At 44.8% G+C, this 26,984-nt stretch overlaps 1 protein-coding gene across 1 annotated transcript; it reads left to right on the top strand.

Annotated features, from left to right (window-relative positions):
* The first annotated feature begins 7,336 nt into the window (after positions 1–7,336).
* Positions 7,337–18,688, top strand: HEY2 (hes related family bHLH transcription factor with YRPW motif 2). Its single transcript, XM_021547116.2, has 5 exons — positions 7,337–7,572; positions 8,764–8,842; positions 8,946–9,029; positions 11,636–11,717; positions 16,481–18,688. The coding sequence occupies exons 1-5, from the start codon at positions 7,490–7,492 to the stop codon at positions 17,161–17,163; spliced, it is 1,011 nt and encodes a 336-aa protein (XP_021402791.1). The 5' UTR covers positions 7,337–7,489; the 3' UTR covers positions 17,164–18,688.
* The last annotated feature ends 8,296 nt before the right edge of the window (positions 18,689–26,984 follow it).

The raw sequence follows: 26,984 nt of genomic DNA, 5'->3' as shown, positions 1-26,984 counted from the left end.
AATACCTTCATGAAATTGTTTTCTTTTCAAAGTAAGAAGAAAATTGGAATTAGACCCAGTTCCTGCAGAGAGAGCTTTTCAATTTCCTTCTTGAAGCAAAAGACATATCCAGTCAACACAGGTTTTCCTGATTAGGCTCAGCAGGATCAAACACGATACTAACTAAAGAATCATGAAAATACTTGTTTTAGCACAGGCAGTTGTAAGACACAAGACTCATCAGAATGGAACAGAGACAACTTCTCTCCCTTGGACAGCAGTCAACAAAAGGGAACTTCCTGTAGTTTAGATGAACTGTTCTCTACATGGACATATATTCATGACAGTATGTAAAACCTACAGTCTGGGGAAAAACTCTTTCTCTTTGGCTGAAAATTCTGATCCAGACTTGGGCAGTGTAAGACCCTGGCTCTTGTCTGAATTTATGCCTGTTTAATTTGTGTACAAATTCTACCAGTTAAGTATTCATGTTGACCCTACATGCTTTATTTCAGAGACTTGGAAGTTGTTTCCATTTAAAATTTTTTTATTTCCAGAGATCATAACTTCTTCTACTGACAAGCAGATGTTTAGTGTGTCCTTTTACTTACCTAGCTTTGGAGGATCTCTAGTTACAAAGTCCCTTCCAAGTGCCAATAAGGACTACTGTTACTGAGGAAGTTTGCAAAAATACCATGGATCTATCCAGAATATCTGGGGTTGTTTATTTCTATCACATGAACAGTTTATATAAAGGAGTATTTTTAGAGCATTAGGTGAAGTGCTTTATTATAACAGCTCGGTTTGAAGCCTGGAGATGGTACACTATTTTCTTTCACAAATAAATCTTGGATAAAACCTTAGCACTCCCTGAAAATTGGTTCCTTCTTAACTCTCTGGAAAGCATAGGGAGTTTTTATCTTAACAGAGCAACCAACAATAAAACTCAAATAATGACAATTCTCCAGTTTTTGGCATCCAGAAAGCAGAAATAAAAGTCCATTCAGTATGAAAAACATAAAAGAAATAAAGGAACATGCTGTAAAAAGCTTACAAGGAAGAAGGAACTGAGAAAAAGGGAAAAAAAAAAAAGAAGATAGAAGTGCTTTAGTTCAAAACTAAATAATGTTTTTATTAAAAAAAATCAAGAAGGTCCCTATTTCTGACACGGGGTGTGTTTATCTAGATTTGCCACAGTTACTAGTGGATTAAAGCATGCTTCACCATGGTGAAAATTTATTTCAACAGAAATTATTTTCAATGAGAAAACTGTGATTATGTGCTTATTTTTACAAGTACTCTATTTCCACTATAATAGGATAGTTTTATTCTTGATATAGATCTATGGATTTTAATAACACAAATGCTAAAATAGATTAAAGTTCATAATTCATGCTGCGCAAAAAACTGTGAGATTAGGTTCTGTATATTATTGTGAGGTAATTAAGTGGCCTGATTTCCACTAGAAAAGGAAGTGCCCTAGTTCCCTTTAAGACCATTGAAGCCGTTCATTAGGATGACTGAAGTTTGAGAGTTCTTAAATCTTGGCCCATAGTCTTCAAAGAAAACGGAGAGCCAAATCCCAGGAGATGTCCAGTGAAAGTCTAAAATCCACAATGATGCCCTAATTCTCCACTGCTGCATGTCTGCCCTGGTCATGTACAGCTGGGTACAGTTGTTGTAAAATATTACCTGGCAAGAACTTTGCACATGTATAGAAAATCAAGCCCTGGCTCATGTGTACTGAGTATCAGGCAAAATGCTGTCATTACCAAGATCCTTCACACAATGACTTTAAACTTTTGCAGGCAATTACTATTTCAATTTTAGTGATAGGAGCCTAAAATAGAGGCACAACGCAAACTAGCCTAGATGGAAATGCCCAGGAAAATCAACAGACTTAATATTTAGAGTGGATTAGTTAAACCACTAACAATTCTATGTAGACATCCATTTAAAATTAAAGCTGCTTTTATTCTATTCAATGTTATTTTATTCTGAAAGTGAGTTAATTTAAATCAAATTGCAGCCAGTTCTGTTGTGAATAAGAGCATGCAAACTGAGTTTCAATACAGTCCACAGACACTTTTAATTTACAACTTTTGTTAATTTAATTAATTGTCCTGAATGCCTGAGCTCACATAGGAAGTGTGCCAAGGTGCAAAGAGTTAAGGATGAGGCTCTCAACTACAGCATTTGTCCTCTCCAGCTGCCCTTCCTTGGGGTGCTGTTCAATCACCCTTGTTATCACCAGACAGTGGGAGCCAGAGGAGGTGTTCCTGTCTTTCTGTGTCACCTACAATGTAGTGACAGCTCTCAGGGAGAGCATTTCATGCTCTGGACAAACATGCAGCACCTATTGACTAGGGGCCAGGAGGAAGCACTCGACCCAGGAGGGTGCATTCATTGACCCCTGTAGGCACCGAAAACAGAGAAGTAGTATGACACACTACAGGAGATGCAGAGTTACATTTCTGTCATCAGCCTAAAATCCCAGTAATCAACTTCACTACTTGACCAAGATCAGATTTGTGGAGGTGTAGCTCAGTTATAAACATCATTAAAAGTTGTTACTTAGAAAGGTCTATAAATACCCACTGCATTTTCCTTCCTACTCTTTTCCTCCATCATCTTCAGCTTGAAATTCATTGTAGCAAGCTTTTCTGCGATTTTTATCCTTCCCAAAACTGAAGTGATCTACTGGAGTGATTGCATCCATCTCAGGGAATTGAAATTTTATCAGTATCTGTGGGGTTATTGTACTACCGCAGGAATCACCCACAGGTGATCAGGCCCTACTGTGATCCATTGGCAAAAATCCTACACCCCAGCTAATAGTCAAATACTCCTCCACAATACAGACCTGCATGGAATGTCATGCATGCACTTCCACCCGTGTGTAGCCACCGTCTAGGCAAAGCCACGTTTTAAAGGCTCTCCTTGTTTTGGGTTTTTTTTTGGTTTTGTTTTTTTTTTTTTTTTTTTTAGCATTATTTCCTTCAGCTGTCACACATGGTTTCCTCAGCTCTCTTCTCTTTCTTCAGTCTGTCAATCCCACCTTGGTATGAATATGGCCAGAAATAATTTTAAGCATTTATTTACAATCACATAAGAGGAAAAAAAAAAAATCAAGAAGGCTTTTTCTCTTGTTTTCCTGGCAGTTAGCAATGAGACCATCAAGGAAAAAAAAAACAACAACAACAAAAAAAAACAAACCCACAAAAAAAAACCCCAAAAAACAACCACACACACAAACCACACTAAAAAACCAAAACCAGCGTCCCAGTCTATGAATGGGATGTGCATTTCGCTCCTGTTCTTAAGAGATTTCTTTCCTAATAGAGAAAGTTAACTCAAAAGTAGAACAGCTATCCCCAAGAGGCTGTTTACTGAGCGAAGGATATGAGATGCAAATGGATTTTTAAGAAGGAGAGAGTAAGGTTAAAAAAAAAAAAAAAGCTCAAAGACTTAGAGTCTGAGTACCTACCATGTTCAGTAAAGAAACTCGGGACAATCTTGAGTCCCCTTGGAGCGAGCTGCTGAGCAAAACTTCAGCTCCTTCAGAAGGCCATACACATTTTTTACATAGTTTTTAAACTCTCTAAGTATTTAATGCTAAGTGGCTCACAACGACGTCAAAAACCCTGAAATCTCGGGGGACAGGAAATTTCATTCTAGGGGACGGAGCAGAAGAGAGTCGCTTCACGGGAGCCGGCTCTCTAGACGTAGCAATAAATGTACTGCTTTGCTTTTTTAGCAAGCGGGTTCTGGAGGCGCCCCACGGCTCAGCCGCGGGCGGCGGCGCGGGCGGCACCGCGTCCCGGAGCGCCGGGCTGGCCGCGTGGGACGCACCGGGCCCCGCGGCCACCGCGAGCACCGCGTTCGCCGAGAGTAAAAACAAACAAAACCCCCTAAACAACAAACCCACAACAAAGCAGAAAGGAGGGAGGGAGAGGGAGCTGCCTGGCCTCCCCCCGGCGCCCCCCGGCCGGGACAGGAAGCCTGCGGGCCGGGGAGCCTCCACCACGGAGCCGCCGCCCGCCCGCCGGCCGGGACTGCCTCTCCCGGGAAAACGCTGCTCGGGACTCCGGGGAGCGAGGGTCGCCCGCAGGGAGAGCTGCGTGGCGAGTGGCGTGGGTGGTGGGTGAAGGCTGCCCGACCCGGGGGCTGTCCCGGGGCCTCCAGTCCGACAGGCTTTTTTCCCTTTGGAGGGAAAAGCAAGGGGGAACGGCGAAAGATGTATTTCTCTGGGCTTCGACTGCGTGGCTGTCAGCGCTGCGCGCTGCCAGCTGAGCGGGCAATCCCGCCGCAGCAAGTATTGCCGGGATCCGCGCTGTATGGGGCCACTGGAGAAAGAGACACGTGTGCTGTACAGCCAGGACCAAAGCACAGCTAGAGGCTTGGCCCCTGGGTCGCGGTGCTGGTGCCGCGCCGCGGAGCCCCTGCCTGTCGCAGCGCACCTGTCGCCTGAGACCTGGCAGAGGTGCAAGGGCTTGCTTGCCTCGGTGCGACCCGGGAAAGGCCGTAATTTCTCACCCAAGGAGCAGGTAGATCTCTCAAAAACAATTAAAACAAAACAAAACAAAATTAATTTAGGCAAGATGAAAACAGAAGTTTCCCGGAGGAGGGCCTTTAGCGAGGCTGCCAAGAGGATTTAGCAGCCGGATCGACGAAAAACGACGCTGACATAAGCTCTACTCGGGGAGGTAACCATAAGATAGCTCAGATTTCTGTAGGAAAACAGCATGCGGGAGTTGTGCCCCAGGGGAAAAAAATACCATAAAGCAGCAGGAGCTATTTCCAGAGTGAGCAGAAATTACAAATCCAGCGGCAGCGACGCGTGACATGAAAGATTTCTGTGCAAAACCCCGAGACAGCTCGGAAACGCACCAACATCCCCGGGTGATTCGCGTGCTTTAGCGGGAATTCGGACACCCACGCTCGACCCTGTGCGCCCACACACACCCTCTTCCCCCCGTATTTGCAGGCGTCTCTCGAGCAGCTGCAGCCCAGGCCGAGTAACACGGACCTAAACTCAGACCTACCAAAACTCGCCCTGCTTTGAAAGGCGATGTCTATGGCAGGGCAGCGTTTCCCGGCCGCTCTCCGGGCACCCAGCACAAGGGTCCCGGACGGGAGCAGGCCTGGCTGTCTCAGGCCTCTCCGTGTCGTTACGGCACAGACAACGACAAATAATTTGGTGGTGTTTTTTTTTTTTTTGTTGTTGTTTTTGGTTTTTTTTGTTTATTGAGATTTTTCAAATATTCTGGAAACATCCACATCCAGCACAGAAACTACTGAGCCTAATCCCAGATTCCTAAAGCGTTTGTACTTCAAGTTGCAGTCGGGCGTCACAGGCTGCTCCTGCTAGTCTGCTTCGCCAGAGAGATCCCGATACTTTTTTGGGTTGTTTGTTCATGGGGATATTTTTCGTGGTTTTGGTTTTTGTTTCCTTTTTTTTTTTTTTTTTTTTTTCTGAGGGGGGTGGGCGTGAAGGGGAGTTTGTATTTTGGTTTGGTTTGGTTTTTTGTTCAGCTCAAAGGGGCTATTGTGGGGAATGCGTCCCAAGTTCCCTGGAGCTGTCTTCGCCATGCCCGGGGACGCTCGCTTCTGTTGTGAGTGAGCAGCCGCGGAGCTTTTAGTAACATTGCAAATACGGGCATGAAAAGGATGTCCCGGTAGGGCAATGAGGCATGAAATCCCGCTGTTCCTTTACATAGTAGCAACATCCACATGAAAGGGCAAACACCCGACGTGCCACCAAATATAATTGCAGAGATGGCGGATGTCGGCGTACAAAAGAGCTGGCGCCGGTTTCTCATTCGCAACGGCCCTTTGCCGCACGAACCAAACCACCTGTACCTTCCACGGGATTTAACCGAGTGGAAAACTGAGTCATTGGTACCGTCGGCTGCTAAATATAAAGCAGCCGGGGCAAACTCCGCCCGCAGGCAGAAGCGGCACCGGCGCTGCCGAGCGGGGCCGCGCCGGGAAGATGCCCGCTCCCTGCGGCCCATCGAGCTCGCAGCCTGCCCCGAAAGGAAAGCCGGAGTCATCGCCCCCCCGGCCCTTCTTTCGTCCCGACCCGCCGTGCCTCCCTCCCTCTGTCCGGAGCAGCATCGCGCTGTCGCCGCCTGGAAACCCGGAGAGGCGAGAGCAGTGCGGCCACGGTGAGGGTCGCGGGGCCACGCCGCGCTGAGCGGGAGACTCTTGGCCGCTCCGTCCTTTGCGGCGACGCCGGCAGCTGCTTCCCGCGTCTCTCTCCGGCAGGTGCTGCTTGCCGGAGACCGGGTCGGGCAGCCGCAGCCCGAGCGGCCAGGGGCGGCGAGGGCGCTGCCCCTGTCCCGACAAGGGACCGAGTCGTAGCAAGGGCAGCCCCCTCGCCGTGAGCCTTCAAGCCCTCCTGGCTGCTGAGCGACCGCGGCTCCGTGTGCCGCCGAGAGCCGGGATAAGGCGGAGGTGTCCAAGCTGGTGCCGAACCCTCCCCGCCCCGTCCCGGCCCCTCTCGGCCAGCGTCCGACAGCAGGGGCGGGAGAAAAGCTTTCCTAGGAAGGTGGCAAAGGGGATGGAGGGGGAACCGGCAGACAGGGGCAGTCACCACAGTTAAAAGATTAAATTTCTGCGGAGAACATACCACTCTCAATGTATTTTGTCAGGAATCCGGAATTTGGAAACACAAACAAACGAGGTGGGGAAATCCCAAACAAAAGCAAAATAAAACCCGCCTGGTACAGATCCTCCGGTAAGCGAGACGCTAAACTTCAAGTCGTTCCCAGCAGGGATTATCGCTGTGCTTGGCTCCCGGCCCGGCAAGCGCCCGCTAGCCATCGGCGCGCCCGCGGAGCCCAGCGGGACCGGGCGGCCGGGGACGCGCCCGGCCGGGAGGGATTTATACATTTCCCGAGATTTACACAACTCTCCAACGCACGCTCATGTGCCCGATAACACAACTCGCGGCACCGAAAGAAAGGAGACCGGGGCTGCTGCCACCGCCCGGGGCTCTGGAGCATTGGGCAGGGAGCTGATCTGGCTCGTGTGTTACGGGCGGAGGGGAGCAAGATCTTCCCAAATGCCCGGCGAGAGATGGACAGCGGAGCGACCCCGGCCACCCCTCTTCGTCCGACAGCATCGGAGGGCTGGGGATACAGAACTGCTCCGTCTCCCCGGAGGGCGAGCCCTGAGGAAGCCCGTATCCCTCCCTCCCCGGCCCAGCGCCGGCTCCGCTGCCCGCCTGCCGTGAGCCGAGGGCGGCGGGGCCCCCGCCGGGCGGCCGCCCGCTCCTCCGCGCTCCTCCGCACGCCTCCGCGCCCCGGCGGTGGGCGGCCCCCGCCCGTCACCCCCGGCAGGGCGGGCCTTGCCGGGGGCGGGCCGTCGGGCTTGAGGCTGTGCCGCGGCGTGGGAAAGCTCCTCAGAGAGGGTTTGCTCTGCTGGCGGTGCAGAGTCGTGCTGTGCCGTGCCTGGAGCAACCCCCCACGGATTTATTTATCTTTGCCCCCGCGCCGTGCACACGATGAAGCGACCTTGCGAGGAAACTACCTCAGACAGCGATATGGACGAGACGATAGACGTGGGTAGCGAGAACAACTACTCGGGGTAAGTGGGGCAGCCCCGGGGCCGCCGTCTCCGTCGGTGGAGCGGGCCGGGGTGCGCCCCGGGCTGGAGCAGGGCGAGGGGGAGACCCGGACACTCCCTTGGGATGGGGGGTGGGGGATGCGGCGGCCCCCCGAGGTCAGAGGTGTTATGTCCCCCTCCAGGTCAGCTGGCAGCTCGCTCATAGGCCCCCAAAAATTAGCCCCGCTCTTGGACTGCCCGAGCCTCGAAATTACGCGCAGCACTCCGGTAGCTTTATGAGCCACCGGGCTGCGGTTCATTAGCTCCGCTTGATTTGCCATTTGCTATCAGACCTTTTCCAAAATCGCTCCTGATCAGGCCAAACAACCTAAGGGAACCGGCGCCAGTGGGAAATGAGCCGTGGAAAGTAAGCAGGGATCCTCAGCAGCTGAACTTCAGCAAACCCGCCGTGTGAACTGGGGGCGAGCAATGGTGTTTGCCCAGGGAGGGTCAGGCTGGGCACGCTGAGGGGCTTCAGGGCTCCTCCTGCCAATTTAGAGGTTCATGCGCCAGAGCCCTATCTTGTTCTCATAATAGGTAAATAAGTATTAAAACATACTGGGTTTTTTGGGGTGTTTTTGCACGCTTATGATGAAATAAGAGCAACTTTGTACTCATGGGTAGTATAGTTTTAAAAGCAGATTTTGAATTCTGCTCCTGCTACTGTACAATGCAACAGAGCCAGGCAGAGCACCCGGCATCATACTTGACCATCTACTGACTGTGTAGCAATGGGCAGCAACGTCAAAACCCAGCAGGCCTGGCAGAGGTTTTGTCATCGGGTATGTCCACTTACCACTGCTGTTGCCATATCGAGATGGTTCGTGTTGATTTGGGCCTGGTTCTTCAGCCTGTACTTGGTAGGCTGTAGAAGGCGGGACTTTATATGCAAAGAAAATGAAATCTGTGCTGGATAGTGAACTGTCTACAGAAAAGGACTTTATTTCCAACAGAGTGTTGGAAAATTCAAAATGTCAATTCAAAATGTATGCTGGGGTATTCAAAACTGAAATGCATTGCTGTCTTCAAAAACACTGTGCAATGCAAGGCACATCTTAAAAGCATTGAAAATGGCATTAGAGGGGCTATGCATATGTAATGTGGTGACCTAAGGTGTCTTCAAAGAGTGGTGTCAAGTTGTGCAACACCTGACATACTTTTATTGTTTCACAGGCAAAGTAATAGTTCTGTCATTCGATCAAATTCCCCAACAACAACATCTCAGATCATGGCCAGAAAAAAAAGAAGAGGGGTATGTTTCATTTAATTATTTTTGCATCTGACAGTTTGCATATGTGCTGTGATTTTGCCCTTCATTATATAAACTTAATGTATTTTGGTTTTTTTGGGAATAGATTATAGAGAAAAGGCGCCGTGATCGTATAAATAACAGTTTATCAGAGCTGAGGCGGCTTGTGCCAACTGCTTTTGAAAAACAAGTAAGCTTTTTTTTTTTATATATCTATATAAATTCTATATCTCATCTGGCAATGTTAGTTCTCTTGTAAATCTCATTAAAATAATACTGTATGTGTCCTGATCTGGCACAAAGCAGACATTTCAATACAATGCTTTGTTGTGGCAAAACTTTTAGAAACATAATTCATTATAAGGCTGAAAAACATTTCCATTCTTTGGCTTGTTTTTCCCTTAAGGGTAACTGTGTTCATGTTGCTTCTGTTCTTTCGATGAATTCCAGTAGTGGTTTTGTTAAAAATGTGCTTTACTCCATATTAAATAAAAAAATAAAAATACACAAACCTAACACAATTCCCCAAACCTGCATGTAAATTAGCGTTCTGTCTAAATCTTTAAATATAATTTAATTTGCCGCTACTTTAACAGACCTTTTTTTTCCAATCTGTACTTTCTGTTGCAAGCAAATCAGTCCAGTTTCCTGAAAAGGGAGCAGACAGTATGGATTATTCATGTTTTAAGATTACTCCTCAGAACCAGTGCATTAGGAGGTGGAATAGGCCCGTATTTGTCAGCTAGCGAAGTCAGTGATATATGCAGACTTTCAGTGAAAAAGCATTTAGTAGGAAGTCTGGAAGGATCCAGTTAATTCTGGCTCCACTCCTTGGTCATGAAATTACAGACCAAGACCTTAGAATACAATGTTTTATTAAAAAAAAAAACTTAAAAAAAAAAAAAAGGCATTTTGGTTTTTTCCATTCAAATTAATTTTTTTCCATATCTTGAATTTTATTTTTTGGTCTTTGATTCAATATTCAGCCTCGCTCCTGTTTTGCTAGAAGTGTCTGAATATCTATGGATATGTGCAACTGACACTATGTTTCAATAAAAATGAAACATTTGACAATAAATAACATTAATGCCTTGTAATAGTAAAATAAAATATCCAGAAAGTAAAGCCTGAGAGTGGGATTGGGAGGTGCTGAATATAAGTGGTAACTAACGTGGCAAACACTGCAGCATGTTAGGCCTGTTTCATCCCTGGCCTGGGCAAAAGCTGGCTGAAAAATATAAATTCCAAGTACTGGTTGAGAGCATCATTTGTGTCACCTGCAGTATGATTTTTAGTAACTGGTATGTGTCACTGTGCCCTTCCATTCCTTCTGGCAAAACAGTGACAGGGATATTTTCAGCTAGATAAACAGGGGCAAGAGGCAACAGTTGTTTGTACCGTTTTATTGTTTATTTCTTGAAAACTACAAACATTATAAAACAAGTCCTACAGAGCCTTTGGAAATTACCCAGCACCATGCAGTTTTTAGCTATTAGTCACTCTCACTGAGATGGCTTGTACTGTGTCTATGGAAAAGATGAAGTCTGGGAAAACTACAGGATGTAGCTTCATGTAAAATGGGGAATTCTGACCAAAAATTCACACGCACATTAATGTTAATACGTTGAAAGAAATAAGCAGATTGAAAAAAAATGCACTGCCATAAAAATGAGCATGTGCTGTATTTGAATCAGAAAGTCCCACCATTTTCCCACGATATGCCAAGGACAAAGTCATCAGTCCTTGCCCAGCTCCTTGACATTCAGATCACTGGAGTTTCCAAGTTGGAGGTTTAGTTTCGCTTCCTCCCCAAGCCACCGTGCTGCTCCCAAGTGTGGCAGAGATGGGCGCTCTGAAGCACTGCTGCACAGCACCCAATTCAAAAATGTGCAACCTGGGTGAAGCCGGCCGAGACAGTGAGGTGGCCCAAATGATAACTGAGAGAAAAAAAAGTGGCTCAGAGGATGTGAGCCACTGGTGGCCGCAGCTTGCGTGGCCCTGATTTTAACTGATGGCAAGGGATGGTCTCTTGCACTGGAATAACATTTGTGTTGTTTGGGTGTGTTCCAGATATCCAAGGGAATGGTACCAAGCAAAATAGTTTTATTTATACATTGATATACTAATACTATCTTTTGAGTTCTATTTTGTACTTTTTCAAGTATCTCTTGTAGCTCTGTGAGCCACTCTTTGTTTCAGAAAAGATTTTAACTGACAGAGGAGCTACACTCTTTCACAGTATTTAGTCCTTGCAAAGTAGCCCTCTCACTAACATAAAATACTGCAGACTGTGTGGCATTTTTTTCAGTCAAAAAATGAGACTGGAATATTCAGCAACCAAATGATACATTGCAAAGTAGCAGGCCACGAAGAGAGGGACAGTGCTGGGTGTATGTCTGCAGGGACACCTACCGGTAATAGCACAAAAAGTAACATTGCAACAGGGTCCTAATCTGTGGCCACAAAGATCTGTCCTGCCAGTTCTCCACTTGTGTTTGTTGTTAAAAAGGAAGTCCAAAAAGTTATGTATTTCTCTCATTTCTTGAAGCTGTCATCTCTACACTACCTTCAAGGCCAGAGCTGTGCTGAGGTATAGCCCTAATAAAGGGAAATTAGAGAAACGGTATTAGTCCTTAAACCAAGTCTGGGAAGCAGATGCTCACGAAAGAATTAAGCAGAATATGTCCTAATGACAGGGGAAATTGAAACCATAAAGCTGAGCTCAGTGGAAAGTATATCAAATTAAAGTTTCTAGTACTTGTAAGCCTTTATTTATATGTGTCTCTTATCTGAAAGGGATCTGCCAAATTAGAAAAAGCGGAAATACTGCAAATGACAGTGGATCATCTGAAGATGCTGCAGGCAACAGGAGGGAAAGGTAAGGAGCCAACAGGTTTTTTTTCTCATATTTGGGGAAATCTCATAAAAAAGAGTGCTTTGAGGAGCTGTGATAGGCGTTTCCAGATTAAAGGAGTGGAAATCAATGCTAATGGCAGGATTGAACTCGTGGGAAAGAGCTACTGGGACAAAAGAAGCACTTGACCCTGGGCTTGTGTTTGCTTTCATAACACTGTGGGAGTAAAGGCTTCATTCACAGGCAGCCCAGTGAGAGATTTGTTTGGGGTTTCCAAAGAGCACTGAAATCTGCACAGGGAGACAAAACAAATACACAAACACCAAACATAAACAGGAGGTTTGTGGCAACAATTGTGTAGCAAAAAACTTGATGCTAAACCTCATTATTGAGCTGCTATACCAAAGGAAGTGAACAGAGAAGAACTTTAATTTATGTTTAAATATTTTCTTTGTTCTGGAAAGACTTTTCAGTTCCAGGTTAGACCATCTCATTCACCAGAACAAAACTCAGTCTTGCTCTATGCAGCTCCAGGTATCTGATAAAGCAAGTGGGCAGGCAATGCTCTCTGCACTCACATTTCTATGCTATATTTGTGTGTCAGAGGCCAGCATATCTCCCTGTTAATGGGTGCTGGCATGACGCAGTGGCTGCACTCGCTGACCCATTAGATCAGCCGAGCGCTGGGAGTCGAGTGTACCTCTCTTGTGCAAGCTGACAGTCCCAAGGCTGGAGGCCAAATGGTTTCAGCCACCCACGAGGTGTTCTGTGTAGTCATGATTTTGGAACTTATTTGGAGCTAAAAACTTGCTGGCATTCCATAAGCATGGTCCCATGTCCCATGCCATCAACAGTGATCATGCCTTGAATTGTTGTAATGGAAACCAGCTGATTCTTCACTCACCCACTATGCCATATAGGTAAAGGCTGGAAAATAAACTCCTGCTTTCTCTCTCTTATTTTTATTTTGACCAAAGTTTTTAGTGCATGACTGAATTATGCTCCTCTCAGTACCTTGCAGCAATTAAAAAACTCAGCTTAGAATCAGTGCATGCCTAACAGCAGCTTGCCATAGGAAAGCATGTTAAAAGCTGGTGTTTTGTAAAATGTGAAAATTAACCCCAAGCTGACATACCTTTTTTTTAAGTGTTAAGGAGTTTTTTCTAGGAGTCCATTTAGGCTTAAAATTTATGGGTAATTTGTTTGATAAGAGATGAAAAGAATTTTATTGCCCATCAGATAACAGACTTCTCTTGATTCCTCAGAAAATGTACAAAATTTTAAAAGAAAGTGAACATATATATATGTAAAAAGTCCTTGAGAAATCACTGTAGTTGCTAAAGATACACTCTTGAAGGTGAAACGCCAGAATTGATCATGGTTGTGCAGTCTGTATTCAGGTGATTCAAATCCTCTGTGTGTCTGAGTGATGGTGCCTTCTTTAAGAGTGTGGTTATGTGCTGGTGTTCCACAAGCTCTTTCTGCCTCGGTGCATGGAGCACACCGTGCTTGGCTGCTGAGGGAAATGGTGGCTGTTTTGCTTCATCCTCCCCACACAACGTGTGGCCCAGCCTGACCCCCACATTGTTCCATTGTTCCTCTGAGGAGCTGCAGCAGCTCCCACCCCTCCAATGTTTGCACCGACAGCAGAACGGCCAGGAGGTGAACCCAAATGGAGACCTAATTTATCAGGAAGCTTCCTTTCCCAGCTTCCCCGCCCAAAAAAAGTATGCAGGGGACTTTTTTAATAAATGGGTCAGGTCAGGTGGCCAAGTGGGGCAGGGGATGAAATGCCTGGGATGGGAGCTGTGGGACAGAGCTATATGTTGGTGGAGCCCAGTCGCTGGCTCCAGTTTGTGGAGAGCACGGCACCAGTTGGACAAACTAGATGTTGTTAGCAGTCCTATGTCTTGCAGTCTGTTGTTAGTCACTGCTGCTATGTTTCTCCTGCCCCAGCTGACACTAGCATGGCTGTGGCAGTGCAGGAAAGGATGAAGTGTTGTGGTGCGGGGAGAGGCAATGCAGGTTTATTCCTGCAACTTCCTTTTACACTATGATCCACAGTGGGTGGCCCATCACAATAATACCCGATCACAAATACTACAACTGTATCTGCTCCTTCGGTCCTAGAGATAAGAGTAATCTCAATGCACAGATTAAGAAACTGTAAGAAAAAGAGGTTTGAGAATTAGTACTGGGCAAAGTTTAAATCTGCATTTCCTGCTTGCTTTTATTTTGCAATTTAGCTAACAGTTTTAAATATAATTTCTTAGAGTATTTTTAAAGTAAATATTTGTTTTATTTGCATTTATTTCCCACTTTGTAATTAATCTTGTGAGACAGAGGGTTTTTTTGTATCAGAAAAAAAATGAGTTTAATAATTTTTACAAGGGGCAAACACTTATTACTGCAGAAAAGAGAAATGGGTCCTGAAACCCATATGCTCCCCTGCATTGAGGACTGTCCTCTTCCTCACACAGAAAGGAGGACATCTATGATGGGGAATGGGTGGGACTTGGCAAGTCAAGATGGGGTTGGCCACCACTCAGCACACTGATCCTGAAGCGGGCACTGCAGGGAAAGAAAACCGACACGGCTTCTGCCCCTTCTCTGCTTTTCAGAGCTGCCTCAGGCAGGCAGACGCCTCTCAGGTCCCGTGCAGACTCCGCGTTTCCACCACCCTGACGTAGGTGTGGATAGTGGTCGCCTGTTCACATTGAGTTATTATTTTGGCCTCAGGCCAGGGCTTTCTGCTGATGGTGCAAGCAAGCACAGGGGAGGAGTGATTTGTCAACAGTGAGTTGCTTGCAGAGAACTGAGTGTATTTTATTGCAGTTACAAATGTATCTTGAGTGAGTGACGCCTGGGTCGGTGCATGGGTTCATGTAGCTTAAGTGACCTGTGTGCATCACAAGTGGGTTACCAGGACAAATGAGGTAAAACCAAGAGTCCCTGTTCACTACAAAACACTGGCTCATGGTGGAGGATGTTCTTGAGTTGGGAAAGAATAAGAATCAACATTTTTCAGTCTCTCTCAGAAGGGGTAAAGGGAAAACCGGGAAAAGATAACCATCAAAAGGTAATGGAGCCTGGGAGTCCCAGATCTCATCTAGCCTCTGTTTTCATGTCTCGGCCACCATAGGAGACTGAAAGGGAGCCAGGATCACCAGGGCTTTGGGTTGGCTTGTCACAGAGCCAGCAACTCAGACTCAGGGGAAGCTGGTGACAACCACATCCCCCACATCTCTTCCAGTCCGGCGGGAGGGAGGCCGGGAAGCCCTGGCTTGAGCCGAGTGCTCTCAGGACTCCCAGGCTGGCTGATGCGTGGCCAGAGCTGGGAAGTGGTTCTGGCTCTGCGTCAGCCGCTCTGAAGCTGCTGGAGGTCCTGGAGCCTCCAGCACAGAAGCAGTCCCCACGCCAGGCTGACTGGCACCCGAGAAGGTGCCCTGCTATCTCACTGCTGGTGGCACGCCTGGCCTTTGTCTCTCAGGAGTTCACTCAAACCTTTGGTCACAGTGGACCTGGCAGGAAGAAAGCTGCGAAGAGTCAGCACTTATGGACAGGAGCCCTAAACTCCTCATGCTCATTGATCTGTTGGCTGAGCCAGAGTTTCACTCAGGTTCAGATGAGCAAGTAGGCCTGCAGCAAAAGTGCCATTGTGATTTGGCAAGCAGGCAGGGGATTTGGAGCAACATGGATAAATGTGCCTGAGTTAATTCTATAATGTGGGCATGTAGTGGTGGAAACACTTCTTTCTAGCCAGAAAATTGATTAAAATGAAAATAGCCATCTAAAGTGTGAGCATTTTTCAGAAAGGTCGAGATTATTTCATGACATGATACAAGGCATTGCTCCCACATTCCTCTAAAAGAAGGGCTCTTGATCATTATATACTGACACACATCACAGTCAAGCATACCTAAAAATTTTCATTGAAAGTGAGTGGAAAAACACCATGCCAGCTTGGGAGTGGATAGGATATTACTCCCCCAAGAGACAACATTTAGACTAAAACTGGAATAGGTTTTTGCAACTTAAACACAAGATTTTATGCTCAACCCTTTTAGAAAGGGAGTATCTTTTCATGTGCATTTAATAAAACTTTTTTTTCAAATGCTTTTTTGTCCCAAGCCTATGGAGCTCCAGTTGCTGTTTGTTGAAATACCTCATGGGCCATATGACTGTCAGTCTTCCATCTCCAAATTAGCGATGGCATTACATAAAACGTTTTCTCAGTAAAGCTTTTTATTGTGTGTGTGCAGAGTCATCACAAGATGGTTTTTGTTTGTAGTTAAGCAACATCATATGTCATATTGTCTTAATGACTCTGTGAAGTAGATGGGACCCCAGCAGCAGCTACAACTATCTCACAACGTGAAGAAATAGTTTGAAAGCATTAGGATGAATGCCAGTGTAGGGAAGAAAAGACAGGGTAGTACACGCAAGCTGTCTGATCTCCAGCCTGTTTCTTTGTGTGGATAAGCATCTCATTCACACGTACAAGGATCAACACTGCACTGTAGCAGCTTGCTGAGGAATTTCAGGAGAGGCATCACGTATCTTTTTAAGTGTCTTGTGGACTTATTTATTTTTATTTGTATACTGTCTGCATAAACAACTGAAGCCTATTACATTACAGGGATGGTCACAGAGATCATTTACAGACCAGAGAACAAATTTCTGTTGCACATCTTAACCAATAAATGGCAAACTGGAAAAGCAGTGGCTGAGCCAGGACTGGGCTGGCCAGCACCACATTCAACACGTATTTTGCCCTCCCCTTGCAGGTTATTTTGACGCTCATTCCCTGGCCATGGATTTCATGAGCATCGGCTTCCGGGAGTGCTTGACAGAAGTCGCGAGGTACCTGACTTCGGTGGAAGGTCTCGACACATCCGACCCCCTGCGCGTTAGACTCGTGTCTCACCTGAGCACCTGTGCCTCTCAGAGGGAAGCTGCTGCCATGACCTCCTCCATGGTCCACCACCACCACCACCCCTTGCACCCTCACCACTGGGCAGCCGCCTTCCACCACCTCCCGGCCGCTCTGCTGCAGCCGAATGGACTCCACGCCTCCGATGCTGCCCCGTGCAGACTCTCCTCGGACGTGCCCCCGCACGGCTCCGCCCTGCTCACGGCCACCTTCGCCCACGCCGATGCCGCCCTCAGAGTCCCCTCCGCTGGCAGCATCGCTCCCTGTGTCCCTCCTCTCTCCACCTCTCTCTTGTCCCTCTCGGCCACTGTTCACGCCGCGGCAGCAGCAGCCACAGCCGCAGCCCAGAGCTTCCCCCTCTCCTTCGGCGGCACCTTCCCCATGCTGCCCCCCAGCGCGGCCGCCGCCGCCGTCGCTGCGGCCACCGCCATCACCCCTCCGCTGGCCGTGTCAGCCACTGCCAGCCCTCAGCAGGCTGGCGCCGGGGGCGGCACGAAGCCCTACCGACCCTGGGGGACTGAAGTTGGAGCCTTTTAAGAAGTCTCCCCGCCACACACACCTCTTCCCTCTCCAGCTCCCTCCTGTCCCTCTCGGCACACGCGCATGTGCTCACTCCCCGAGCCCACACATCCCGCACCCACTCCAGCCCCCGGGATGGATGTCCTCCCTGCTCAGCCTTCACCCGAAGGGCCTGAGGGCTGCCGGCGAGCCCACCGAGGAGCGGCGCGATTATCCTCACTGCAGGCGTCGGAGAGGACATGGGGACACACCTTCTTCTCCGTTTGTCTTGCTGGAGGCACCTTGAGGGAGCAGCGATGGCTTTCATAACAGCGTGACCGTATCGCCATTTCCTACAACATACGTAGAAATGCGTAGACATTAGAACTATTAGTTCTCCAGCTATGCATCCTTGTTTGGCAGAGAGGTGAGGGATTGCATTCACGAGGTCTCCCCAGGCTAGAAAAGGAGTTCCAGTTTCATAAGTGCCTGACATTGAAAAAAATTAATAAATAAATATATATGTGTGTGTGTGTTCTGCTAAAACAAATAACATTGCACAGGTATGGAAATGGTATGGGAGAGAGGTGAAATTCTGCATTCAGCTTCAGAACTATGATACTTTTCCAGGGCAGATCGTGCTCTTGAAGGGGAGAGGTTTTTTTAGCCAAAAGATTGCCGAGGAAGAATGTTTAGTTTGACAGGCCTAGTTCTCGCTTAGTTCACTTTGTACAGACTTGCCAAATTGTGACGTCTAGCATAGCATTGGCAAAAGCAATTATCTTATCAGTGCTGGGATTAATGAACGTTTCAGCATTGCCTGTGAGCCCTGAGGCACCTATTTTTATGGCTTAAACATGGTGCTAGCTCCTATCTGCACAAACAGTGAATTTGTCATGCACCCAGAAGTAGCCACCTATTGAAAGTGTGCACACTTGGATACAGTTGATTCATGCCAATACAAGAGATTCAGTGTTGTAAAAGTTCAACTTAACTTATTTAGCTGTACTTGGACACTTACTTTTTGCCGATTCAGTGCAAGATCCCTCTTCTTTTCACTATCAAATTCTGGAAGAATGATCACTCTGGGTATGAATGAAGTTATGGTAGGACGATTTTTAAATTGGCTGTTAACATGCCAACATTGTAATGTGGGTTTGATTCCAAACCAAAATGAATGTATTAATGGGATGTGAGTAAATTATTTTGTCAATACCCAGATAACTAGTGCTGCATAAAATGGTTTGCTTTCATTTTTTATTACAGTGATTTAAAATAACCTAAGTATTTTAATACAACCAGTCAAGAACTAGAGATTTTATGTAAAAAAAAAAAAAAAATAAAACACAGCATGTATTATTATGCACTTGATTTCTCTGCTGTGTGGAGAAAGCAATAAGCATTGAAAATGTTAAACATTATGCAAAATATACTTTAAAATATTTGTTTTTAAAATACTGTTCCTTGTCGGTCTTTTATGCATTACTTTGTTAACCTTTTTTCTATGCAAAAGTCTTTACATATCACTAATTAAATGAAGTCCTTTTTGACTGCGTTTTATGGATGATTTGTTGCCGTATTTGTTTGCTTTTGAAGAATACTTGTGGACTCAGTTGTTTTCTACCCTGATAACAAGCCTGTTGGCTGCTCTGTACTCTTCTTCTCCCCTTGCTCATCCAGGAAACCCACCTTCTCCAGTGTGCTCGGGAATAGGCAGGGAAAAATAGAAAAGCAACATTGCTTTTCAGGCTTGCAAACTGGCTTATGCATTTATGGTATGCTTAAGCATATCTGTTCATCCTGGAGAGCCCCAAAAATCATTGAGGTTTCTAGTTTCAGCTTTCCATAGGGTTTAGAAGGTGAAAATGTTAACCCAATGACATCATTAATCCATAAATATATGGAATGAGAGGAGGTAGTTTTTACAAGTCTTGGTCTTCTAATTTGACAGTTCTCACTGAGGCAAGGGTTTGTTATTGTTTCATCAGACCTGCTAAGCCCCACTGTGGAAAGTGTGCAAAGCTCTGTTTATAAGGAAGAGGACAAAGTCTTACATGTCTGAATGCCGAAAAAACAGCTGTCAAGACTGAGGCACAGAAAAAGGGGATCCCACCACAGCCAGACAGACACTTCACCCATCATCAAAAGCCTCAGCAGCCTCAGCTCACTCTCCTATCATCCTTTCTCCCAAATATTAAACCTGGAACTCATCCCTGCCTCAGTTAGTTGGTCTCTGACACTTAAGTGAGGAGGGGTTGTCATTCACTAAAAAAATGGACAAAAGAGGGGTAAGAAGTCTTGTAACCCTAACACTGTTAATCAACCTTGATATTCTTTGAAATAGTGTTGTTTGGGGGGAATATGATTTTTTTTTTTGTTAAGGGCAGAAATGCTGTGCTGCTGTTCCGGCATATTTAGAAGCATACAGATGAGGTATCATTCACTTTCTAAATGTGCATTTTCAAGAAGAAAAAGGACATTAATGGGTAGTAGACAAAAAGTGGGGTTTATTTGCATGAAAGGGCAGGTTGCAGCCCTACTTCACTGTAAGTTATTAACTATTAACCTGCCCTCAAAGAGCCTGGTAGGAGGTCTCTCAGGCACGTATCACCTTAAAAATAGGCACCCACTGACTTGGTTCCGCCTAAGGTCCTCAATCTAATTGATGTACCTCAAAACACCATTTGTTTCCCAAAATACAATATTCTGCCTTGTTCTAAAAAAATGGCAGTTTTAAAAGACACTGATTAGGTACACACCACTGATAAACTTGTGCAGCCTGCTTGTGTTTACCCCTTTTCACTTTCAAAAACAGGCCAGATCCATCAGTTGCTGACGTACCCTCTATTGCTTGTTGTGTTGGCTTTTGATCTCCACTATTTCTTCTTGTGTTGTCTTCTGTATTGGTTTGGTTTGAATCAAACCACCTAGAGGAAATGAGGAGCTCATCCTTCAAGCCTGCTTATTTGTAGGCTGTTTGGAATGTTAGCTCTCTGAGAGTGGATGAAGATTTTCCAAGTGAGAAATTAATGACAGACATACACTTCACATGTGCTGTTGGAAAGACATGAGAGGGTAATAGCTTCTGGTGGCTTTGGCCGTAGCTGTGCTAACAGGTCAGAGCTGAAGGCATCTATGCAGTCTTTAAAACAGAGCAAGGGAAAGCTGTTTCCTTGGAATAACCAAGAAACAAAAGTTAGGATTCATGGCTGTGCATGTGCAGCCTTACTTCAGCTCTTTTCTATCTTTATTGTGCATTCAATGAGGAATGGACCTGGATAAAGAATAAAGTCAGTAATTTATATAATTTAAGAGTAGATCATGGCACATTCTACAAGAACACAAGTCAGGCTGCTTGTTCAACAGTTAGCAGCTGCCTTTGACTAACTTTTCAATGGGTGGGTTTACAACTTTAAATTCCAGTTATCAAGAGGATCAAAGCAGGTTATGCAATTTCTTAGAATGTTTTTCTTAAAAGGAAAAAACTAAAAACCAATTCTGTCAATCAGCATTAGCAGGCTTGAAACCTTAGCCCTCAGCAATGCAAATAAAAAGCACTTAGGCTGCTGAGAGAAGATTATTACCCTAGAGAGGAGACAGGCAACTGAGAGGCAGTGCTGTCTGTCCTCCTTCTCCTGTGATTGCAAGTGGAGGAAATCCGGCATTAGGTATTGCCTAGAAGAAAAACTGGCTACTGTGGCCGAGGGCTGAATGCATATATTCAAAGTAGAATAATCGGCTGTGACTACCTCTGCCTGAATAACTGCCAGGAGGTGCCAGCTTATGCTGCTGCCTCCTTAGTGTGAATCTTCAAAATGTTTGCAGCTGTTTTGAAAGATGGTACTTCAATCAGGATGCCATGAGATAGGCCTGGTATATGGATTTTGGCAAAGTCACAGGGCTATTGTAAACAAGAAATCTCTTCTTTACAATAGAAGAAGGTCACAAGCATCATTTAGTCAAAAGATACAACGTAAGAAAATACTGATATGTGAAGTGGACTTTTACCAGCTCTGTAGTCACCAGCCTCATTACTCATCTGCTTCTGTAGGCACAAATAGCCTGAGGTCATACAGCTGAGGACCTGAGGGATTGAATTGGTAGTTTTGCTCAACTTTGAGAAAAGATGAAGGAATTGGTATAGCTTTGTTTGCAAGCTTCATGTGTCCAAGCTTCATTTGTGTGAGGCCACTGCATGAACCTGAGTTAATTTTACTCGACGCTGAACTTTCTACTTGTGCTCTGTTTCTCTGCTTCATCATTTTACACAGCAAATACTTGGACACTGGCATGTAAAAATCTCAAAGAAATGAGTGCAGCAACACATCTGATCATAACCAGAAATTATAAGCAGAGAAGCACCAGGCAGGTGCTAGAAATACTGAGATCTCCACTCAAGGGTAAACCAAGCCTCTCCTGATTTATAAATGAAATAACATTTTGACAGATAATTGACAGATAATTTCCATAAAATACACAGGATTTCCTTTTTTGGGAGAAGATGTGATTGGCTTTGATTTGTTTTTCATCCTAATTGCTTTTACTGGAAGTTGTAAAGTGCTATGAATGTGCAAACACAATCAGTTAGTCATCATTCAGTTGTCTAAATGTTTGTCATGTCCTAAGTTGGGCTCCAACTATCACTTTGGACAGGGTAGGTCTCCCTTTTGTCCTGTGTCACCTCTTCCAGTCCTGTGCAGATGCCTGGGAAATCCAAGTTGCTTAAGAGGCACGATGTATATTAGGCCAGGCAAATGAATTTCTCCCTATCTTGCATCATCTTTGGAGATACAGAATTTGAAGCTTAATAATATTTTCACATATTATCTAAGATTTTCAAAGAATCAGACTCCTCACCAGAGGAAACAATAGAACAGTATCAAAATAATTTGGTGATAATGGATCATTTATCACTCCCATAGAACTAAGACCAGTCAACACCTCGATCAACACTAATTTTAGAAGTTTTCTTAATGCTCTTACTTCAGCAGTGGTGGTGATTATAAGATGACATCAATATAATTTGTTTTTAAATGGATATTTTTCTGCATTTATGGTGGCAATGTAAATCTGGGATATATTAATTAGTGTTGTACACTAGATACTCAAATGTCAGAAGCAAAAGGAAATGATTATGGGAAATAAGATGAAATATGTCTGGTTGAATTACTTTCAAGGTCTGAAGAGGCAGATTCCTTTTCCACAGATATACAACAGCCAATATTGAATTCAAGCAAAGCTAATTGTTTTAGACAATGTTTTAACAGTGCTATTACTTTTTCTGAGTTAGTGACTGAATTTTGCTTTCTACTCAGTTCATTTTCAGGATTTTTCTCTTCTAGAGAGGAAGTTTTCAGGATGAAAAAATACCTTGATGCAACACTGAAATTGTGGTTGCTAGGAAATTTTGAACACTGCCTATGTGAACTGCAAGACCTCTGCACCCACTCCAGGAAACAGTGTCTCAATGGAAGGTGTAAAGAAAACTGTTTTACCTATAAAGAATACCCATAGATATTACTATGTGGTTAGTGAAAATCTAACAAATGAATACAAGGCACTATATAAACCCAAGGAGACAAAACTGTAGTTATGTAAAGGTCTACACTTTTCCCCCCTTACTTTTGATTTAACTCAGAATGCTGTATTTTTTCATATCTCAGAGAGAAAAGTAACTTTAATTTTCTTGAGAAAAAGGACTTTCTCCCTCGACAAGTTTAAAACAAAAGTTAAACATTTAAGGTACTTTCACTTGATTAACAAGATTAACTTGATTAACAAGACAAGGTCTGTTGTGTGTGGATTGTTCCCATAGCTCTTAATGTCACTTTCCAGCACAACCCTTGGTTTTATTATACAAGTCCTAAAATAAAGTAACATTGTTTTTCTCCCCACCCCCTCTCCCTCTGTTGCTTTCTAAATGTATTTTGGTGGAGGATAAGGAAGTTTATTTTTCTTGGCTTTTCTGGGGCTTGTTTTTCTGAAGAGGCACCAGGGTGGCAAGGGGGAGCAGTGGAGGGCGCTGGCTCCTTGGGCACCAACAGCATCTCCTTCCCTCTGGGTAGGCAAAGCTGCTTCCTCTCATTTTCCCTCCCCTGCCTTCTTTTTGGGCAGCTGTCCCACTGGTTGTCCCCCTCCCTTCTTTCCCAGCAGAAAGGGGATGCAACCTTAGTGAACCAGGCAGCAACCCAGCAGGGGCTGGTGGCGAGGACCAACTGCCAGCCTGCACTTTCATGAGGCTGTATCAGTCCCTCTTACCACACACACTTTTTCACGTTTTCTGATAATTATCTCAGACCTTCAGCCACAATCTACTGTGACCAATGTCTGTCTGCTTCCCTCCTCATGTTATCAAGAATACAATACCTGCCCAGCTACAATGACTTTGACCCTTCAAATTATTATTTCAGTTACTGAATTAAAATGCTCCAAACAGGAATCTCAAAACAAAATAAATAAAACCATTCCTTGATACTGCTGAAAACTGACCTTCATGTGCCACCCTGTCCTCCTTCAAGGCCTGCTAAACCAACAAGAAAGATTCCCATTAGTAAATCACTATTGGATCATTAAACCTTTTTAAGGCAGTGTGCGCCTTACCAAGAGAATGAGGATTACGACACAACAGTGGCTGCTGCCCACCGACAATCATGGGAACCGACCTCAGTAATAAATCCATTAATTATCTGGCTCACTTTGACCGGTTCTCACGCCAGAGCCGCTCCTTTGATGTGACCGTCAAAATCCAAGGATGCCCAATAGCAGTAGCCACCAACAGAACAAAAGAGAAGTAATAATTCAATATAAATATGTAAGACCTGCTTGTGCATATGCCCAGGTTTTGCAGTAGAGTGTTTCTGTGCCTGTGGTTCAAACAGGAGGCAAAAAAAAGGGGAAATAAAGCTCTTTTTCTCCTGTATATAGCCTTTAAAGTGAAGAAGAACTAGGCATGTTAGAGATACTTTTTAGCTGTTGTTGACATGGGTGACTTTTTCAGTCCCTGTTGCTTTTCAAAATCAGTGTTATAGTTCAGCACCACTTAGAACTTGACCTGCAAAGGAACTAAGGATGTACTTCTGAGGGAAACAGAGGAACTATTCCTCTTCAGAGTGATTATTCATATAAACAAAATTCTTTATGCTTTTAAGCCCCCTGCAGGACCAAAACTTTAGAGGATGCATTTTTGTCTGATTTTTAAAAGTTTTGGGTGTCAAGCTACTTTTAAAGTGTTTAAATACATCAGAAATACAACTTGTTTTTTAATTTGCTTTTTGGCTACTCACCTGTAAAGTGGGAATAGCACTAATTACTACTTGTCCTTGGTCTTGTCTAATTAGACCACAGACCCCAGGGGAAAGATTAGTTCCTTACTCATCATCATCTTGGTAGCACTTTTTACTCAAGTTTCGATCCCCTACCATAAGCCTTTGGTTAATAGAAGATAGTAGTTCTCCTGAAGCCCAGATGCCGCTGAGGGAGGCAAATTTCTGATGGCATAATGGATTACATGGAAGGAAAGCCCCTTTGAATGTATGACCAGAAGAGAAGTAGAATTAATTAAATTACATTTAATAATTTGGCTTTTTTCTTTTAAAGGAGAATCAGCAAACTGTTATAAACAGCAGGTAAAGAGATTTTAAGCTATCTAGTTTATCTTTAAGATACCTGGATTTTGCCTTCATCCACAGCAGAACCACCAGCCACTCCTTTCTCACCAAAGACACACTTAGGGGGATCATGATGGTAAACCCAAGAGAGACCACTTCAGAACTGGGTTTGGCATGAGCACAGAGGCTCCCTGTGAGCCTTGTAGCAGGCAGGGGTGTCATGGTGATAGAAGCTCAGGAGCTCATATTTGTCTTCTCACATGGCTCACACTGCTTCAGCCTGGCTGCTTAAGGGAAGATGAGCACATTGTGGTAGGGGGGAGGAAAGCCTTGCAGGCTATGGCAAGGAGCTCCATTTCGATTGAACCAAGGCCACAGTCCCAACAAATCTGAAACTGAGACTTACTACCAGGCTTGGGGTAGAGAATGAACAAACTGCAAAACTTCATCCTGATAGAATTAGGCAGGTGGTTTCTTATCTGAGCAGACAGGAAGATCATTCCTGTTTTTTCATTTATTTTACTGCATCTCTTGGGCAGAATGGGAGCTTACACAATACAAATTATGCCAGTTATGGAATACAGAGTTGTAATTTCTGTAAAAAAAATCCCTTGCAAAAGATGCAGGGGCAGTTTGGGTGGACAGCCACAAAGGCACCCTGCTGTGGCTACCCTCCATCAGCCCAGCTGCCTTGTCCTTGTCTGGGTTGCTGCTATTCCCAGCTACGTGTAGCAGACAGCACTACCTGCCAGACCATGTGTGGTAATACCAATTTATAGTCTGTTATTATTTTCCTGCTTTGGGGTGAAAACTGGAATCTCCCAGCTCTGTTTTCCTGCTAGCAACACAAAAATTAGCTATAGCATAATAACATTGTCAATATAGTTTACTAAAGTGTGATTATTCAAAAGAGCACAAGGGAAGCAAAGCATGGAAAGGCAGAAGGTAATGATTGACTGTAGCCACAAGGCAAAGGGATCTAGAAAGCAGATTTGCAGCATGCAAGACAAAAATTCAGACTTTTAAAAGGATCAGAGCTTTCATAATTTCATGATCAGAGTACTTCTTAATAGGACACGGCAACTGCTCCTGTAAAAGGACTTGCTGGAAAATAGTCCTTGGAAAGTATTATCTAGATTTGTGAGTGGTAATTAGATCTGTATTGGACTTTCAATAACATTACCTTAAATAAACTGCCTTGGTTTGCATAAAATAATTTATCTTAAAACACAATTCAGAGTAAATTTTCCAACTGTAGTTCTCAAAGAACAGTCCTGGCAGGATACACAGTGAGGTTGTCATATATTTTTTATCTTATTGTCCAGAAAGTGTTTCATAGTGAATCTGTAGCTCAGGAAGAATTTTACATTTATGTTTTATGACATCAATATTATATAGAAAGAAAATTTGGATAGATAATAGGAGGGGTAAAAAAAGCCTGGAAAAAGGATTGTTTGCCTGAAAGCATCTTTTGGGTTTGTTTTTCCTTCCACCTCACCAGTTTAATAAACACTTTGCCTTGTTTGTGTCCTTTGACTGCCATGGTGACAGCAGTAATGCCATAGCACAGACTCCTCCCATGGCTCACCAGCCTTGTGAATCCATGCAGAAGGGAAGGGAATGAAACCAGACCTTATCTTGTGTCCTTGGGCAGCTGATGCTCTGGTATCCTGACCTGGGATGCAGAAATTGTGGCCCCCTTCTTCACCTTGGCAAAAACTTTCTGCACCTTTCACCTTCTTTCACTGTCAGGTGAAAAGCAGATGTGCTGTGGACCCCAACAGAGTGTCTGTGGGGTGAACATGTTCAGGGACACATGGTTCTTTGTCACTCTGGTAATAGTATGTGTCCTCATTGTATTAATGCCACAGACATGATGACGTGATAGAGTCTGAGTCACACTCCTGATTATACTTTGTGACTTTTTTTTATTTTTATTTTTTTAATGTTATATTAAGACAAGCTGTTTAAAGACAGCTTGTAAAGTTTCCATATACAGCGTTCAATTGAGAAGCTGTGCAGTGATTTACTTTAATAAAAGCTTCATTTGTACATGAAATTTGCTTTATCAGCAAATAACAAACCCTTCATTCCTCTATAGCTCATTGGAATGAAACGGGCACAACGTTAACTTAGGGAATTGAGTCTGAAACCTCCAGAGGAGGAGCTGCTCTGGGAACCGCGGGCGGGTGGTGGCAGACACAGGACCGGGATGCCACCTCGTGGCGTGTTCCCACAATAGTTATCAATAGG

This window comes from Lonchura striata, chromosome 3 (genome assembly GCF_046129695.1).
Source record: "Lonchura striata isolate bLonStr1 chromosome 3, bLonStr1.mat, whole genome shotgun sequence".
NCBI lineage: Eukaryota > Metazoa > Chordata > Aves > Passeriformes > Estrildidae > Lonchura > Lonchura striata.
This window is presented reverse-complemented; position numbering and strand designations above follow the sequence as displayed.